This window comes from Ricinus communis, chromosome 1 (assembly GCF_019578655.1).
Source record: "Ricinus communis isolate WT05 ecotype wild-type chromosome 1, ASM1957865v1, whole genome shotgun sequence".
Classification (NCBI taxonomy): domain Eukaryota; kingdom Viridiplantae; phylum Streptophyta; class Magnoliopsida; order Malpighiales; family Euphorbiaceae; genus Ricinus; species Ricinus communis.
This window is the reverse complement of record NC_063256.1, coordinates 3,278,757-3,295,499: the sequence shown is the minus strand read 5'-3', so window position 1 is coordinate 3,295,499 and position 16,743 is coordinate 3,278,757. Positions and strand designations below refer to the sequence as shown.

Here is a 16,743-nt window from a genome sequence, read left to right as displayed (position 1 = left end):
ATATGTATCTCAATTTTATGTAAAACACACTGACGCTATCAAACTAAATCTGAAAAAGAAAAATCTAACATCTTATAGCAAACATTCAATTCAAAGTAATTGTTTACAAGGCATACAAAAACAAAAACATAATGTTAATCATATAAAAAAATAAAAATGTTCATCTCCAGAAGTCTATTTAACCCTACTTTAGTTATTGTATTTAGTAAATGATCAATTAATCCACCACAATAAATCACATTAAACACTATACTTATTATACGATGTCAATGTCAAAGCTATGAATTACAAATGCTCTTTCAAATGTGTGTTAATTAAAAGAGAAAAAAACTAACTTTAAGGGACCTAATGTTATTTTACATGATTTATTATTTTATTTTCAAAAATACCCTTGAAAACCTCTATATATCAATTGAAGCAGCCATAGACAAGCCATCACTTTCCTAGCTCAATCAAACCCATCTCTCGCTCTTTCTTGTTTCTTGACAATGGCAGGATCCTCTGCAATCAAACCCACCCCCCTTTTGAAAGATGAGTTAGATATAGTGATACCCACAATCAGAAATCTTGATTTCTTGGAGATGTGGAGGCCTTTCTTTGAGCAGTATCACTTGATCATTGTTCAGGATGGTGACCCATCAAAGACTATCAAGGTTCCTGAAGGTTTTGATTATGAACTCTATAACAGGAATGATATTAACAGGATTTTGGGTCCTAAGGCTTCTTGCATTTCTTTCAAGGACTCTGCTTGTAGGTGTTTTGGTTACATGGTCTCTAAGAAGAAGTATATCTATACTATTGATGATGATTGCTTTGTAAGTTCTATTCTTTTTTATGTAATCTTTGTAGGTGTTTTAGCTTTTGGGTTTTGATTTGTTGATTTTTATGTAATCTTTGAACTGAATTTTTGTTTTTGAAATCTTCTTGTTGTGATTGACCGATTTTGCTAGTTTATGTTCCTCTCTGGGTTTTTGCATGTTTAAAGCTCTGGACTTTGATTACTTAACTTTGATTTACTTTTTCACGAGGGACGAGAAATTTTGGATCTTTGAATTCTGGGTTTTAGTGGCTTGATTTAAAAAAGAATTATAATTTGTTCCTGATGGAACTTTTTTCGATTTGAAAAACTGGATCCTGATGTGATGTTTTTGTCATTTTCTGTTCTTGCTGTTAGTGGTACTTTCAGGTTTGGTGGTAGTGTTACTCTTGTGCTTGATACCACTGCTTCTGCTAGTCGATTATGATTCTACAATTCTATTGCTTCTTTGAAATAATGCAGCTTCGATTTCTGAACCCATAGAATGTCCAACTGGGATCTATATATAGAATATCCACTGTCCAAGTTCTTTTCATAGTTAAAGATCTGGTACAGAGGTCCTCTATAGACAAAACTGCTGAGTTCTTATATCCATGAATAGAATCTCGGCTAGTGTCTCCTACACATTGCATGGTAGAGGATCCGACAACAAAGTGGCATCTCAGAAAGCCAGTGCTTTTGTCTCCTATGAGCTCTTGGCTCGCTATGATGCTTACACTAGTATCACCACTTGTTAGTTGTTACATGTCTAAGTCATCAGAACAGCATGCTTTGTCCGATGAGAATATTTGAATGATGTAGGCCAATGGCAACGATGTACTGGCGCGTTTGTTGCTGTATTTGAGATAATCTTATAATTTTGCTTGTCTTCTATATTAATTTGCAGGTGGCCAAAGACCCATCAGGGCAAGAGATTAATGCACTTGAGCAGCACATCAAAAACCTTCTGACTCCATCAACTCCTCTTTTCTTCAATACCCTTTATGATCCATACAGAGAAGGAGCGGACTTTGTTCGTGGATATCCTTTCAGTCTCCGAGAGGGTGTTCCAACTGTTGTTTCTCATGGCCTCTGGCTTAACATTCCTGATTATGATGCTCCCACCCAGCTTGTGAAGCCTCTTGAGAGAAATACAAGGTATCTAGATCTCAACTTGAACTTAATTATCAAATTCATTCAATGATTATTAAATTACTGGATATGTTCACTCATCTTTCTTGATTTGATTTTCACTTTAGGTATGTTGATGCGGTTATGACAGTACCCAAAGGAACTTTGTTCCCAATGTGTGGCATGAACTTGGCATTTAACCGTGAATTGATTGGACCTGCAATGTACTTCGGTCTCATGGGTGATGGTCAGCCAGTTGGTCGCTATGACGATATGTGGGCTGGCTGGTGCATGAAGGTATATTTTCTATTTGAATTGTTCCATCTCTGTTTCTGATGTGTACTCATGGTTTTATCAGAGTCTAAACTTCAAATGTGTTTTTCTAATTTTTCTTAGAAGAGTAGAGTATGAATTTTCAAATTTTGAATTAAACAATGATCTATTTAGAATAGTGTCTTCACTATAGAGACTGGAGTTAAATCCTAAACCCTCGTTTTGAAAAATTGGCTAGCATGATTCATGAATCAAAACATAATTTTGCATTTTTTTAACTCACATGACATTTGCTGAATTACCAAACATTACAGGTGATATGCGACCACATGTGGTGGGGAGTTAAGACTGGTCTGCCATACATATGGCACAGCAAAGCAAGTAACCCATTTGTCAACCTTAAAAAGGAGTATAAAGGAATATTTTGGCAAGAAGAGCTAATCCCATTCTTCCAAGCTGTAGTCCTTCCAAAGGAGTGCACTTCTGTTCAACAATGCTATGTGGAACTCGCCAAGCAAGTGAAGGAGAAGCTTGGGAAGACAGATCCGTACTTCATCAAATTAGCAGATGCCATGGTCACTTGGATTGAAGCTTGGGATGAGCTTAACTTGGAAGGTAAGCCTGTGGAAGCAAAACAACCCAACGGCACTGCCAAGTAGAGGATTCTGAAACCTGTTATTTTAGCCTGTCCTTTTTAGTACCGAATTTGTTAGTTGCCTAGTTATTTATAGTAGATTTATTATTTATATTTTTATCACTGATTTATTATTATGATTATTATTGAGAGGTTTTGTAGTATCCTGTAATTTGTTATACAGTATCTGATATTGACCTTAGACAGTGAGGTATGAGATTTGCAATTCAAATCAGGCTCGACTTCATGGGTATGCGAAATGATTGAGATTAGTTTGAAACGTCTGGTTGGGGGACTTGTCTGTTTCCTTTCATATGCTTACTTATGAGATCGTTCAGATGTACCGAGTTTCAAATTTGAATTTTGAAAATTAAGCTTTTCAACCTCACGAAAATGCAAATATAAAGTAGGGTGTATGCATTGTCAAGAAACTTTTGAACCACACCAACACAACCCTTTTTTTTTTAAAAAAAAGAAAATTTCTTGGGTTGGTGCTGGCTGTTTTGTCTGCTACTATGATTCCGATCTTGTTTGAATTTTCACTTTAAAGGCTTCCGATCAATATAAACCTAAATTGACAACCCGTATCTACATCCAAAACCACCAGAGCAGAGTAATCCTATGTTTCCTTGACAAAGAAAAAAAACGAATGTGAAGAAACAAAAGAAAAGGAAAAGAAAAGAAAGAGTTTCCTTGTGGTTTAGCTTGAACTTCAGTTGTACACTGCTATATAACTGCCAGAGGTTTGCAAAAATGAGACTCTCCTATGCGTCACCTTTCATCATCTAATAATTTCAGCATAAGATTCTTAGAATGCGGGATAAATTTCAAATGAAATCTCTGATTTTTTTTTGAAGTGTATTTCCCGTTCTAATCTTCATTAAGTTGAATTCTCATTATATAAATTGATAAAGGGAATACAATAGAAAGCACACCCGAGATACAAGAAATTCACCCAACAGCAACCATTCAATGTATCGAATTTCAGTTAAAAAGAAAAGAAAAAGAAAAACATATCGAATTTAGACTTGAATGCATTATTCTACTTTGATGCCTTAAAGTGTCTCTGCATTTGCACAGCCACCTATATGGCAAATTGTTTATCTAAATTCTGAATCCCTTTGTGACTGCAGCATCATTTTGTATACAAAAGTAGATCTTCAACAGATTTTGGGCATCCCACCCGAATCTGACAATAAAAATGCTGTGCCACGTATGACGGTAGCATTTGCTTTTCGGATATTCACTTTGCATAGATAAATGATAAATCCCAACCATAACGATGTCCTTTGCCTGACCCACCAAAGATTTAGCACGTTAATTAATGGCAATTCATCGCCAGCAAAGACATGCAACTTTGCAAGTATACAACTTCCAGCCATGGAGGAGAAATAGTTAAAACTTGCACGATAGATTTCGCCTTAAAATTTCATTCATCTGCCCACATCATTTTACATGTATTCTTTTTGTTATGTATTTCATTACAATTGAATGAAATTATATCTCTTATGGGTTTTTCAGGCCAAAAGCGAACACAAAAAGGAAAATACTTACATTTATGACCAAAGTAATGGGACGTTTTATAGGGATCTAGCCCACAGATCACTCTCTCAGCAGTTGGCAAACCAGAAAATGAAGAGGATCAGGGACGCTGACGATTAGTTTCACAATCTCAGTTATTTCCAAAACTGCAGACTCATTGAGGGCACAGATAAACCAATAACTGACCTTTATCATCCGCTATTGCCAAGACCCCTGAGCCTGAATCGTCAGTAGCAATGCACGACGCACTTCCACCTGAAAGCAGATGGGAAAACAGTTCAACATAAGATATAACAATCAGCAACCAATACATTCCTTGAGATTTGAAACCTAGGATTCAAAGTCTGTGTGATTCTTGTTAGAGATCCCACCTATAAAAATCACAAATAATTTACAAAAAGTAAAGTTGTAAGCAAATAGCTAGTTCTAATCATTTTTAGTATGAATTGGACTCAAGCTCAATTCTCTTAGTTGAGCTCTGTATTTTATTCATTTAACTTCGACCTTAAATCAATTCAAATCTATATCTATATATATATTAATTTCTGAAACTTAAAATTTTTTTGATATATAAATATTTAGTTTTTGATACATAAAATTTTTATTTTTATATGTGTATTTATTTTAATACATATAATTCAAATTTATATGTAATTTTTTAGTTTTTTTTATTAATTTATTAATTAATAAGTTACATTTCTAATTCAACGGTGATTCTAATTTTAAAAAATAACATATTAATAATAAATTAATTTCTTAATTGGATAATGATTAGTTTTTTAATTAGATAATAATTATTTTTAAAAAATATATTAATTATATTTTAAAATTATATTAACTAATAAATTAGTTTTCAAATTAGATTACAATTATAATTATAGAAAATATTATTTTTAAATATTGTATTCACTAATGAATTAATAATTTTAATTATATAATAATTTTTAATTTTAAAAAATAGTAAAATCAATTATATTTAAAGCATTAATTTATATAATATTAGAATTAACTAAAAATATTTTTAAAATAATTTTATATTATTAAATTAATAGAATTTTTAAAAAATTAAAAAAATTTAAGAATAGTTAATTTGTTGTTATTTTTTAAAATATTATAAATTAATATTAAATATTAAAAAATTTATTAAATTATATCTATAAACTTAATTTATAATCGGAAATAATAATAACGGTACGTCCGATGCGAATAAACAACTAGTATATATTAATTTCGAGAACTTATACTTAATTTTTGATACATAAATTTTTACTTTAACATATGTACTTACTTTTAACACATAAAATTCAAACTTATATATAATTTTATAATTTTTTTATTATAAGTTACATTTAATTAAACATTGACTCTAATCCTAAAAAATAATATATTAATTATTTTTTAATATTATATTAACTAATAAATAGTTTACTAATCAGATAATGATACTAATTCTATCCTAAAAAATAATTTATTAATTTACTTTAATATTATATTAACTAATAAATTAATTTTATAATTAAATAATAATTCTAATTTAAAAAATAACATCTTAAATTATATTAATAACAAGTTAAGGTTTTAATTATATAATAAATTCTTAATCCTAAGAAATAGTAATATCAATTTGATATGATAATTTAAATAATATTAAAATTAATTAATAAATAATTTATATTATTATATTAATAAAATTTTAAAATTTAAAAAAAATTAAAAATAATTATTTATTATTATCTTTTAAAATTTAAAAATTAATATTAAATGTTAAAATTTTATTAAATTACATCTATCAATTTAATTTTATAATCAAAACAATAATAACAAACAACTAATTTCTTATAATTTTTCCACCCAGAATGTCTTGATTCCGGATGCAGTGTCGTAAGAGGTATTGATGCATTTGTTGAATGCAAATATCATGAATACCTGAATTTAAAAGATACAGCTATCATTGGGCAAGACCAGCGAGCGCATCCAAACTTTCAAGTGTAAATTGTTTACTAAATAAAAATCAGTGCCATGGTCGAGTTCTGCCAGACCATCTCATTGATCTAATTTTACAAATACCAGCATAAAGCTAAATATTATGTAAAGGATTCTTTTTCATATCAATGCCATTACATCAGGCTTAAACGAAATTATCCACCTATCACATGTCAATATGCACGAGCATGCATATATGTATGTGTGTATTAAGGAATTTTATGATAGACCCTCTTTTGATTGCATAACCTAACTCATAATTTCACTAGATGAAAACAGATCATTGTTTTAAGGATTTTGAGGCTAACTTAACCTACAAATAATGGAACTAATTCCGGAATTCTATATGCATGCGAATTAAGAAGAAGAGACTAATAACTATGGTAGCTTCAAATGGTCTATCATCTAGTTTGTCGTCTTCTGCAGTATCAGTTCATTATAATTTCCACTAGCATTCAAAATATTGCATTAATAAGAGCTCTTAGATTAACAATAAAAATTGCCAACTAATGAACTGTGGAGGATGATCTGACTGCCTAACACTAAAAATTGCAACTAGTGAATTGTGGAAGATGATCTGACTGCTTCCACTATTTCCTAAAGATATCTTCCATGCCTTCATAATTTCTGCATCAAGAAAATTCAAACAAAGCCCACGCGTTGTCTTTCTGGATCTAGTTTCTATAGGGAAATTCCAATAAATTAATGAGATGAATTTTTTTTTATAATAGTTATAATAGAAAAAAATGAATATATGGAGCTCTACTAGAACGAAGAAGCTACTCTTCGTAACAAGTGGGCAAGGGCATACAATACAACAGTTTTGTTGTCAAACCAGAAGGAAAAAAAGGGAATGCATATGATGAGTGAAAAGGATGCACATGCAAGAAGGATTATGCAGGACCTCTTTGAATTTTCTTATGGATACATGCTCAATTTAGTATCATAGAATATAGAATTCTGAATTGCCAAAACTAGAGCATACCTTTAAATTTATGCAGAGTCCCGAGTTTTTTTCCTGTCAAAAGTTCCCACATATATACAAGTCCGTCAAGTGTGCCAATGATTCCATGGCCAGCTGACGTACCGATAGCAGCAGCCCTGCATAATGATTTCCAAATTCAAACTTGTGGCACCTTTAATCTAAGTCCCAAAACATGAAAGAGAAGTTCACCATAAGTAAATAACATCCACTTCTTTTAGTACGGATAGCTTTTAGCAGAACTGCAATCTGAATGATGCTTTACATAAGAGGAATTTCATTTCTTACAGCTTATCAAATTAACTGAGTAATGCAGCTCTATCTATAATTTGGTCCATAACTAAGGAGCATTTAGAGCTTTGATGGACACTAATGCATTTCCACATGCTCTCTACAAATAATTAAGAAGTTGATAAAATAAAATAAAACAGCTTACAAGTTTATAAATAAAACAGAAATTAATAGCAAAATAAAGAGAATTTTGCGATGTTTAGACAAACAACACATTTCGAACTTCAGAAAACGAAATTTCAAGCACCTTGGATCCAATGCACTTCCCAATATCAGTGAATTTTTCATCAGTAGCGCTAGCCTCCAGTATCCAACTGGATTTATCTGGGAATGACTTGAACCATAGTCATGTAGAGCATCAGAGTCAGGGGCAGTTGAGACAAGAAACCAGATGGCGATATCTTCGTGAGGAAGGGAATGGTTTATGCTGTGCCCTGAAAACATTTTTGTTGCATCCATGAGTCTATTAACGTGTGCTTCCACATTAGAGTAACTGAGACCATGAACTTCTCTTTGCCAATGAAACAAACTGATTGGAGAGAATTGATGAACTGAATTGCTTGGAGAAGAGAATTTAGAAACAAATATACGTTTTGAGATATCCCTGAAAAACAAAGAAAGAGAAAAGAAAAAAAAAAACAAAACTAGCAATCAGCTACTAATGAAATTCAATAGAAACACAAAAATTGGTGTCCTTCCAATCTTCCCTCTGAAATAATTGGGTTTAAGAACCTAGATAAAAATTATAAAACTAACAAGGGAAATCGACATGGAAGTGATATGTTCAGACTTGAGGCTAAACACTGGGATGGGAGAACAGGACCAAAAAGGCAAATGAAAAAGTAGAAATTGAATTGAGAGCTGGTCCCCCCCTCCACCTCTAATGCATATACCCCAGAAGCTAATAAATTTCCTTTTCAGCTTCTATAAGTTTCCAGGCCACAAAAAGCTACAGAAGTTTAATAACCACTTCTGGCATTTTGAATTTTGCTCTTTCATTTCTTAGTCTTTGGTAGGTATTCTTTTTTCAAATAAATAATGTCCCACTGTCTAGTTTCAGTTTCTACCAGGACTAAAACTTCAATACAAAATCTATGATATCAATCCTTCAGATGATGGAGGGGCCTGCAGCAGGTAATAATTGGAAGATAGAATCTATGACAGGAGGAAATGCAACAGAGAACATATTCTGAATTAACGTAGATAATTACTGAAGAAATTAGCAAGGGACAGAAGCTCAAGCAAACAGCATAAATTATAATTCAGTTAGTAGCAGTATAATTAAATCATTTATCAATTGCAATGGTCAGCAATTAGACTTAGACATCCATCAGTTGCCAAGCAATGGCTTCCAATTGACAAAATAAGCTATCCCGTAAGAAGCATACCATAGAGTAAATTCTCCAAAGCCATCATGCCCAATAACTAGAGAAGTGCATTTTGGAATTCTCTTCAACTCCATTATGCATGGGTATGTGTAATCATTAGACTGTATGGTGAATTCTTCTGTTGGTGCGCTGCGAAAAATGAAACAAAAATTATGTAGTCTGAAAAAGGAAAAAGATAATAAAATCAGAAGAACATGATCAATTGGAGTAAAATCGTACAGTTATAAACCTTTACTCATCAGCAGCTAACCTCTCAATAAATGATGATTGCATAAACATTCATAAAAAAAAAAAAACTTATCCACAAGTTCTAAAACCAGTTACAATGAAATATATGATGAGTTCAAGATAGAAGAGGACTTGACATTGAAATACTAGTGGTCATGACCACTGCTTCATTAAATGAAACTCAGTATTTGAAAAAAAAATGGAAAATATCAGTAGAAGTTATATGTTTATGGGTTAGAAGAAACAAGCAAAACCTCGCATTAATAGAAGTGAATTATGCTGCAATATAATATGAATACATAAAGGAGATTGAGCAAATAAGTCAGCAAGGAATTGGATTATGATATGACATAACTGCAATAAGAAAAGAAAATATAGCATGAAATTTTGGATTACCAATAATACAAACAAGGATATCACAGTGCCTCAAAGAATATAAGTAAAGCTATACTGAGATTGTCCTTATAAGTTATACCTCCATACTGAGTTCATGGTCCAGAGATGAAGTCTGCTATTCTCTCCAGCAGCAACAAGATGATCAGGTTCACACACCAATATACATTGCAAACTGTCATTTGTTTTCAATTTGACCAGAACTGAAACATATCCAGCTTTCACTTGTACAATTTTCACTCCATTGCTCCCAAAGCAGTCTGATGCACATGCTGAGCACAAACATTCTAGTCTTCCTTCTCTGGAAACATTTACCGCATGTTACTAACTAGAAATTTTCTCTTGGTACATGAGTTAATTTATCTGTAATATAAGCCGCAGAAGTAATCACCTGCAACAGGGTGCTCTAGTGCTGCCCAGTAAAACAAGACACTGCCCATCTGGGGTGAGCTGCAAACCAGATCTTTCAAATGATATCTAGTAAGGAGAATACGGGAGATTAAATTTTGACAATAAGTGGAAGCATGCCAGTTGAAGGTAGCATAAAAAAAAATGATAAGGGATATGTTTCATAAAGAATGTGCATGATATCTTACTTCTCTACCAAAGATGCCAGTTGAAGACGGCCAGGTTACTGATGTGTGACCAATAAAGCATGGGCATCCTATTCTTGGTCCTTCAATTGCTAGCTTGTAAAGAAACAGAGTTCTATCCTTCTCTACCAAAAGACCGCATAGAACACAAATGTAGATTTCATTCCCTTTTCGTCTCACCAACAGAGACAAAACAGGCATGGGGTGGAAATAGCATCCCAGAAATTCAACAATGCCGTCTAGCTCATTGGTAAGCTCCGAATTCCACTGTCTCATTATTTCTGAATTACCTTCCTGGGCACTGGATGTCTTATCGAACCCTTTTCCTTCCTCCTGAGATCCAAGACCGTTAATATCTAGAGTATTCTTAAGCCCCACCAGCCTCTCTTCAAAATGCAGGGGTTTTTCTACATCTGACATGGAAGGAACAACAATATTTGAGGTATCATGGCCTTCTAAAGCACAGATATTTGCTTGGGTAACTGATGTAATATGTACCGGGCTTTCTAATGCAGGATTGGAATTTACAGCAGTTTTGTCAGTGGGCAAAACATGGAGGTTCCTTCCAACCCTAGCATCTTCATAAAAGACCTCATTTTTATCATTGAAGGGCTCTGAGTCTAGCAAAGTTCCTGTAGTTTCTAGGATACAAACGTCTGAAAGTCTTCTGCACCCTAGACTTTTTAAAAGCCGAGGATTATGCTTTCTTGCTGTAGGTTCTGCATTTAGGACTTTTCTTCTGGTGTATACCTTTTCTGGGACTTGGCTACTGGATATATTGCTGATTTCAGATGCTCCATCCTTAACAAGAGTGTTCGTCCTTGATAATTGCAATGAACTCCCCAAGGCTTCTACACTAGCAGCACTTGCACCTAGACCTAAAAATACTTATTTGGCTTAGTTTTGTCATCCAAATGATCTGAAAGAATAATTTTATGGAGTTTTATATCTTTCAAACTAACTACGATAAAGTTTTGTGAATTTCACTGATTTACAGATCTGAAATCTGTGTCAAATAGAAGGGAGATAACGGGCATCCCATATAAGCTGTTAATAAAGAAAAAATAAATAGATTCAATAGCTTTATTTTATGGAATAAATGGAAGTTGAGATGATCAGTTTCACTTTTGGACATTCTCTCTAACAAATAGATAAAGATTTACAGGAAATGAGCAGATGAGCATTACCTTTATCACAATCAGGCACAATTTTTTCCTCAGAATTGATCTCAGCACCTGATGAGTCTTCATCCAGATTTTTGCAAAAGAACTGATTTACATGAGTGGAAACTTTCTTGCTGGCAGGCATGCAACCTAAGTTAGATTCAGATACAAAGAGATCACCATCCAGGGGCATCTTACTCTCACCCAGTTGCCCTTCATCATGATATAAAATATATCTAGTCTCAACAAACTGTTCGTCACCATTCAGACAAAAAGCATCTTCACCAAAACTAAGATGAGCAGCTTCCACATTGTTGGAGGGAAATACTTCTCGGTTCATTACATGATCTTGACACTGGTCACCATCAAACTTGTCCAGAATAATAGAATTGGTATGTCCACAACTTCGTACAACCGAGTGATCTACATTAGGTGATTGAGCCTTCATAAAGGAGCCAGTTCCATTACTTTCTTCATAAGGTTTACATATAGAAGGAAAATTCTTTGAGGAGCTGATGGTTTTCTTTTTCTTCCTTGAGGTTTTTTTGAGCAGAGGAACAGCTTGGGGAAGCAGAACTGTCATCATTGACTTGGCTATATCTTGACCAACAGAATCAAAATCACTTTTTTCAGAACCGACATTTGAATTAGATGTGCCTGCTTCTTCTTCTTCAAGACACGATGTATTCACCAAATGTTCAGAAACAACCAAATCAGTAACCATTAACACTTCTTTGACTCCACAAGTAATTTTATCAGAGGTAATTGGAGCAGAATTTTTTGTATCATCTGCATGAAAATAGTGTCAAGCGCAGAAGAAAGAAGTTGATGACAACATATTATTAAAATCGTAACTCTTTTCCTTTTGGTTTTGAACAGTCTAAAAGTTTAAATGAGAGCTAAGGAAATCACATTTGGCCAACTTAGCAGAAAAGAAGGGGACGGGTTAAGGAAAACCTTGCAAGAAATCTAAGGTATCAGGAGCACAAAGATTAACATCATGGACACTTTGAGATTCTTCTGGACATGGGTCATCCACTGCTTTGAATTCCAATGATGCTGGAAAATTCAGCCCTTGCAATTCAGTATCAGGAACACAAAGATCAACATCATTAACCATTTGAGATTTTTCTAAACAAGGTGCGTCAACAGCTTTCAATTTTGGTGATGCTGCAAAATTTGATTCTTTCACTTCAGTATCTTGCAACCTATCAAGCTGTGAGACATTATGAATATTTTTCCTAGTAAAGCAATTGACAGTAGATACATGAACTTTGCTGAAAACTGAGAAAAACAATAATTTGGTTGAAAAGAATAATTAAGATCACACATGTAGGAAGATTAAAAGAAACTCAATCCACAAGATGTGAGCACGTCTATAGTTTCTCTTAACACAGAAAAGCTCAGAATGAATACAAGAGAAGTACTTACAGGTTTTTCTTCTAAGCAGGAGTTGCTGACTGCAGTGTTGGATTCATTATTTTCAGAACCAGCAAGCTTGCTCTCTTCATAGGAAGATACAGCTTTCTCCATAAGATGATTAGGGTAGTGAACAGATTCCAAAAGCAAATCATCTTTGGCTGAAGATTGAGCATTTTCTTTTCCAGTTGCAGAATTTAATTGCAGTCCTGCTGGCACTGCTCCTGGAAGCATGCAAGAGTCATGCATTTCATTAAAACTAAATGTAGAGGAAGGCAAAGAAGTTCTTTGCTTATGACTCCCATGTGATGAATCTCCAGCACAAAGTCTCTTAAGACCATCAATTCTAGATGGCTTCGGATTTATTAATTCACACCTCTTGCTTCTTTTCCCTGTAACATGTGATCTTGCCAAATGTGATAACAGATCAGAAGATGTGCTTGGATCTTGGTATTGATTACTGGGTTCTATATTGGAAGCTCCATTGCAGAAAATGGAAGCTAACAGGCTCTGTTCTGCTATTCCATTGACATTTGCCACCAGCTCCCGAAGTAACCTTTGGACTAACGGATTTCTAAACCCAAAGAACTGCACATTTCAGACATGAAAACAGAAAATCTTTGTATCAGCACGATGAAATGGTCCTTTTAGGTGTGTTACACTTCTGGAACTGGCTGTTTGGAAATAAACACAGAACATTAATGAAATGATCATCCTGCTTGGAAGCAGTGCTAGCAGTTGGAGTGCAATGATAATCTAAAGAAGCATGGATAGCCAAGCACATCGGTTACTTCAATTTTTCCCTTTACCATCAGTTACAGTGTTCTGTGTCAGATACAAATTGGACATTTAACAAACATGGTTACAATAAAACATACATACATGTCCAACCCTTGTATCTGACTCCTAGAAACATAGGCAAGGATGATCAAGAAGCTGTAGTAAGTAATTAAAAGTTTAACAAAGAATAACTATCAAGAGCCATCCAGCAAAAGAATATCCATTAGTAGAACACCAGAAGTGCAGCCCTCAAAATGTTACTTAGAAGCAATTTGCAACATAACTTGGCAGGAAAACATTCAAAGAAATGTAACAAACTCAAGTATCAGGAAAAAAAGCACGGATAAGTATCAGCAGCTTATAGAATTAATAAAACCTTAGAGATCTCCTCTAGCATGAGATTTTACCAATATAAGTTGAAACTAGAAAGAGGCCGAGTCCTAAACTTCTGATATATGTATTATCTGATGAAATTCCATTCTTATTTGTATGAAATGCAACTTTAAACAAATTATTGTTTGTCAAGATGTACCTCTATGCCATCTATCTTGCAAGAATATCTTTTTCCATGCCAGATCTTCATGCGTGAGCAACCTTTCTTCTGAAATTTCTCCCATGCAATATCTGGCGTTTGCCCAGAACAGGAATGTCCACCAGCAGAAGTAATCTGCAAATAATGGGCATACATCTTTTAGTTGTGCAAAAAAAAAAAACATTGAACTAAATCTGAAGGGTCCCAGTCTAGGTGCAAACCAGAAATAATGGTCCTTTAGGACCTTCCTGAATTTCCATCTTATAAGTGCTTCCATGATAAGCTCGACGAGCTTGATATCCAACAGGATAAGGATAGCGATCTTTACCCTACAAGATCACGAGCTCAGTCAACATAAAAGCATGATGCAGGCTCAAGTCAAGTCATTTGCAACGTTCCGGAGCTGCCAAGTAACTTTTTACTTCTTGTACTAGTTAACTATTCTTGTACATAAAACCATTGCAGCTTTGGTCACAATATTCATTCAGCCATCATAGGATATTAGCAACCATATTTCATGTATATTTCAACGATTGAGACATTGAATACTTGCATAGGAAATTAGCAGCCTTTGAATTTAAGTTTACATTTCTTTGGCCTTGTTGAATTTACAAGAGTTCAATTGAATTGAATTCTTGCATAACTGTGTTATCTTGAAAGTTGAGTTGGATTCGTGCAACTATTGGCTTTCCAAACACAAGATTTGACTAAATAGAATTCAGTTCAATTGAATTCTTGCACTTTTTAGACTTTCGAATACACTCTTTAAGACCCCCTGCTTTTTATGGAACAAAATCGTGTGCTTTGTTGCATGATTTCAATTTTTTTTTAAATGTCTTTAAATACATTCTTTAAGTTTATGGTCATGCCATTTGTTGCATGATTTCAATTCTTTCAAAATGCCTTTAAGAAGAAAAAGTAGAAAGAATTGGATTCTAGCAACTATCACATCTCCAAACATAAAAAGCACTGACTAAATAAGAATTCAATTGAATCCTTGCATTTTGTAGAGTTTCTAAACAGTATATAAGAGTTTAGGCTTTGTAATATGAGGTTTAAATGTTAGTAGAATTTTTACCAATTCTGATAATGCGCTGAGTAAGGTTATATCCTGCTATTATCGAGTTTTAATTGTAAAACTATATCAGATATAAAATTCTATGAAGCCTGCCAAATTATAACATGAATTCACAAAATATACTTAGATTTATAAACAAAAAAAAGGTATCAGCAATAGCAACGAACAAATAATACACGTCGATTCGTCATAAGAATTGAAGAATATAATCAATCACAGACAGCGCATGAATTTTAATAATAACAAAATGAGGAATAACAAACCCTAGAAGAACTCCAGTACTTCTTATCCCAGATTCCAGTGTATAGAGATCCGATTGAAACTATTTCAAGTCCGTTTGATTTCTCTTCTTCTTCCTCCTCTTCTTTAGATTTCGCCATAGGAAACAAAAGTCGAGCCCTGTATCTCCAAAGTAGTTGTAGCAGTAGAAGGAAGGGACGGTGATTGATCGAATCTCTCGCGGATACGAGAGAGAAGTGGCGGGAGCGGAAACTAAATGTTTTAACAATTTCCCTCCAGCTGTAGTAGATGCAGAAAACATTTGAAAACATAGGGGTAAAGTTGTCAACGACAATGAAGTATGACATTGAAAAAGCAATTTTATTTCTAGAACAAGTAACAAAAAAATTGTTTTTGATATTAATACTATTTAAAAATTACTAGAATTAAAATTAGATCAATTATAAAACACTTTTTTATTCAAAAAAATTCACAAATCACTCTTCTCTTTCAATTATTTTTATTTTAAATTTTTGCTGCATTAAAATAGTATATATAAAAATAAGAAATATTTTAAAATTTCAAAGGAAATAAAAAAAAATTAGTTAATTAAAATATATATCCTATATATTTAATTTATTAAACATAAAAAAAATTAAAATCTATGATACAAATTTTGTTCACGGACATACTTAAATTTAAAAATAATTCTATATTAAGAGATTTATAATGAATTATTAATATTTAATGGAATCAAATCCAAAGATACATACCTATAAATTAGTGTTAAATGATGTCAAATAAATTTTTTACTATTCAAATTCAATTATATAGATTAAATTTTTCTATATTATATTTTTATTGATTTCAATTAACTTTTCTTATTCAATTATTGCAAATAAATGTCATAACCTACTGTAATTATATCATAATAGGACTTCATCTAGTATTTTTTTAAAATGGTTTATGATGTGTCTTTTTTAGTGCTTGCACCGTTTCTATAGTAAAGGTAAGTTCACCACGAAGTCGACCTCTCAAGAAATTATAATGTCACTTATTATAAAGACTAATTATCAACACAAAAAAATAAAAGTAAATCTAAACACTCTAAATTATTATGTTAAGAGACTAATATTCGTAAAATAAAGTAACTAAACAATAAATAAATATGTAATGCAAATGCAAATACTTATGATCTAAAATTATATGCTAAAAATAGTATTTAGTCTAGCCATTTACTTAGTAATCTCCTGATTTTACTTTAAGCCTAGATCTAATGAATGAGACGGTGATGTGCCGTTTTCTCTAAATCACTCAA

The 16,743-nt window shown here is 32.9% G+C and overlaps 2 protein-coding genes across 5 annotated transcripts; one reads left to right on the top strand and one right to left on the bottom strand.

Moving 5' to 3' along the window:
- The first annotated feature begins 426 nt into the window (after positions 1–426).
- Positions 427–3,087, top strand: LOC8264611 (probable UDP-arabinopyranose mutase 1). The gene is made up of 4 exons (XM_002512011.3): positions 427–815; positions 1,704–1,954; positions 2,056–2,224; positions 2,515–3,087. Exons 1-4 carry the CDS (start codon positions 489–491, stop codon positions 2,857–2,859), a joined length of 1,092 nt encoding a protein of 363 aa, XP_002512057.1. The 5' UTR covers positions 427–488; the 3' UTR covers positions 2,860–3,087.
- A 511-nt stretch (positions 3,088–3,598) lies between these two features.
- LOC8264610 lies at positions 3,599–15,812 on the bottom strand. 4 transcript variants are annotated; one of them, XR_007216673.1, is made up of 15 exons: positions 15,470–15,811; positions 14,350–14,457; positions 14,129–14,263; positions 12,829–13,404; positions 12,355–12,613; positions 11,422–12,186; positions 10,238–11,112; positions 10,033–10,118; positions 9,724–9,942; positions 9,021–9,149; positions 7,880–8,236; positions 7,345–7,460; positions 4,563–4,631; positions 4,389–4,485; positions 3,599–4,127 (listed from the first exon to the last, which is right to left on the bottom strand). XR_007216673.1 is itself a non-coding variant. In XM_048376869.1 (14 exons), the coding sequence occupies exons 1-14, from the start codon at positions 15,791–15,793 to the stop codon at positions 4,445–4,447; spliced, it is 4,032 nt and encodes a 1,343-aa protein (XP_048232826.1). In that variant the 5' UTR covers positions 15,794–15,812; the 3' UTR covers positions 4,227–4,444. The 4 variants fall into 4 exon arrangements, 3 of the variants coding, with proteins under 3 accessions (XP_048232826.1, XP_048232815.1, XP_048232822.1); XM_048376869.1 differs by lacking the exon at positions 3,599–4,127 and having other exon boundaries at positions 4,227–4,485; positions 10,033–10,091; positions 15,470–15,812; XM_048376858.1 differs by lacking the exon at positions 3,599–4,127 and having other exon boundaries at positions 4,227–4,485.
- Between the last annotated feature and the right edge of the window lie 931 nt (positions 15,813–16,743).

Excerpts from the sequence above, each read along its gene's own strand:
- LOC8264611 (XM_002512011.3), top strand. The coding sequence starts at position 489 with ATGGCAGGATCCTCTGCAATCAAACCCACCCCCCTTTTGAAAGATGAG. Across the intron at positions 816-1,703 it reads CTATTGATGATGATTGCTTT|GTGGCCAAAGACCCATCAGG; the intron begins GTAAGTTCTATT and ends ATTAATTTGCAG. Across the intron at positions 2,225-2,514 it reads GGGCTGGCTGGTGCATGAAG|GTGATATGCGACCACATGTG; the intron begins GTATATTTTCTA and ends CAAACATTACAG.
- LOC8264610 (XM_048376858.1), bottom strand. The coding sequence starts at position 15,793 with ATGTCATACTTCATTGTCGTTGACAACTTTACCCCTATGTTTTCAAAT. Across the intron at positions 13,405-14,128 it reads GCAAGATAGATGGCATAGAG|TTCTTTGGGTTTAGAAATCC; the intron begins GTACATCTTGAC and ends TGAAATGTGCAG. Across the intron at positions 4,632-7,344 it reads GACTCTGCATAAATTTAAAG|GTGGAAGTGCGTCGTGCATT; the intron begins GTATGCTCTAGT and ends ATCTGCTTTCAG.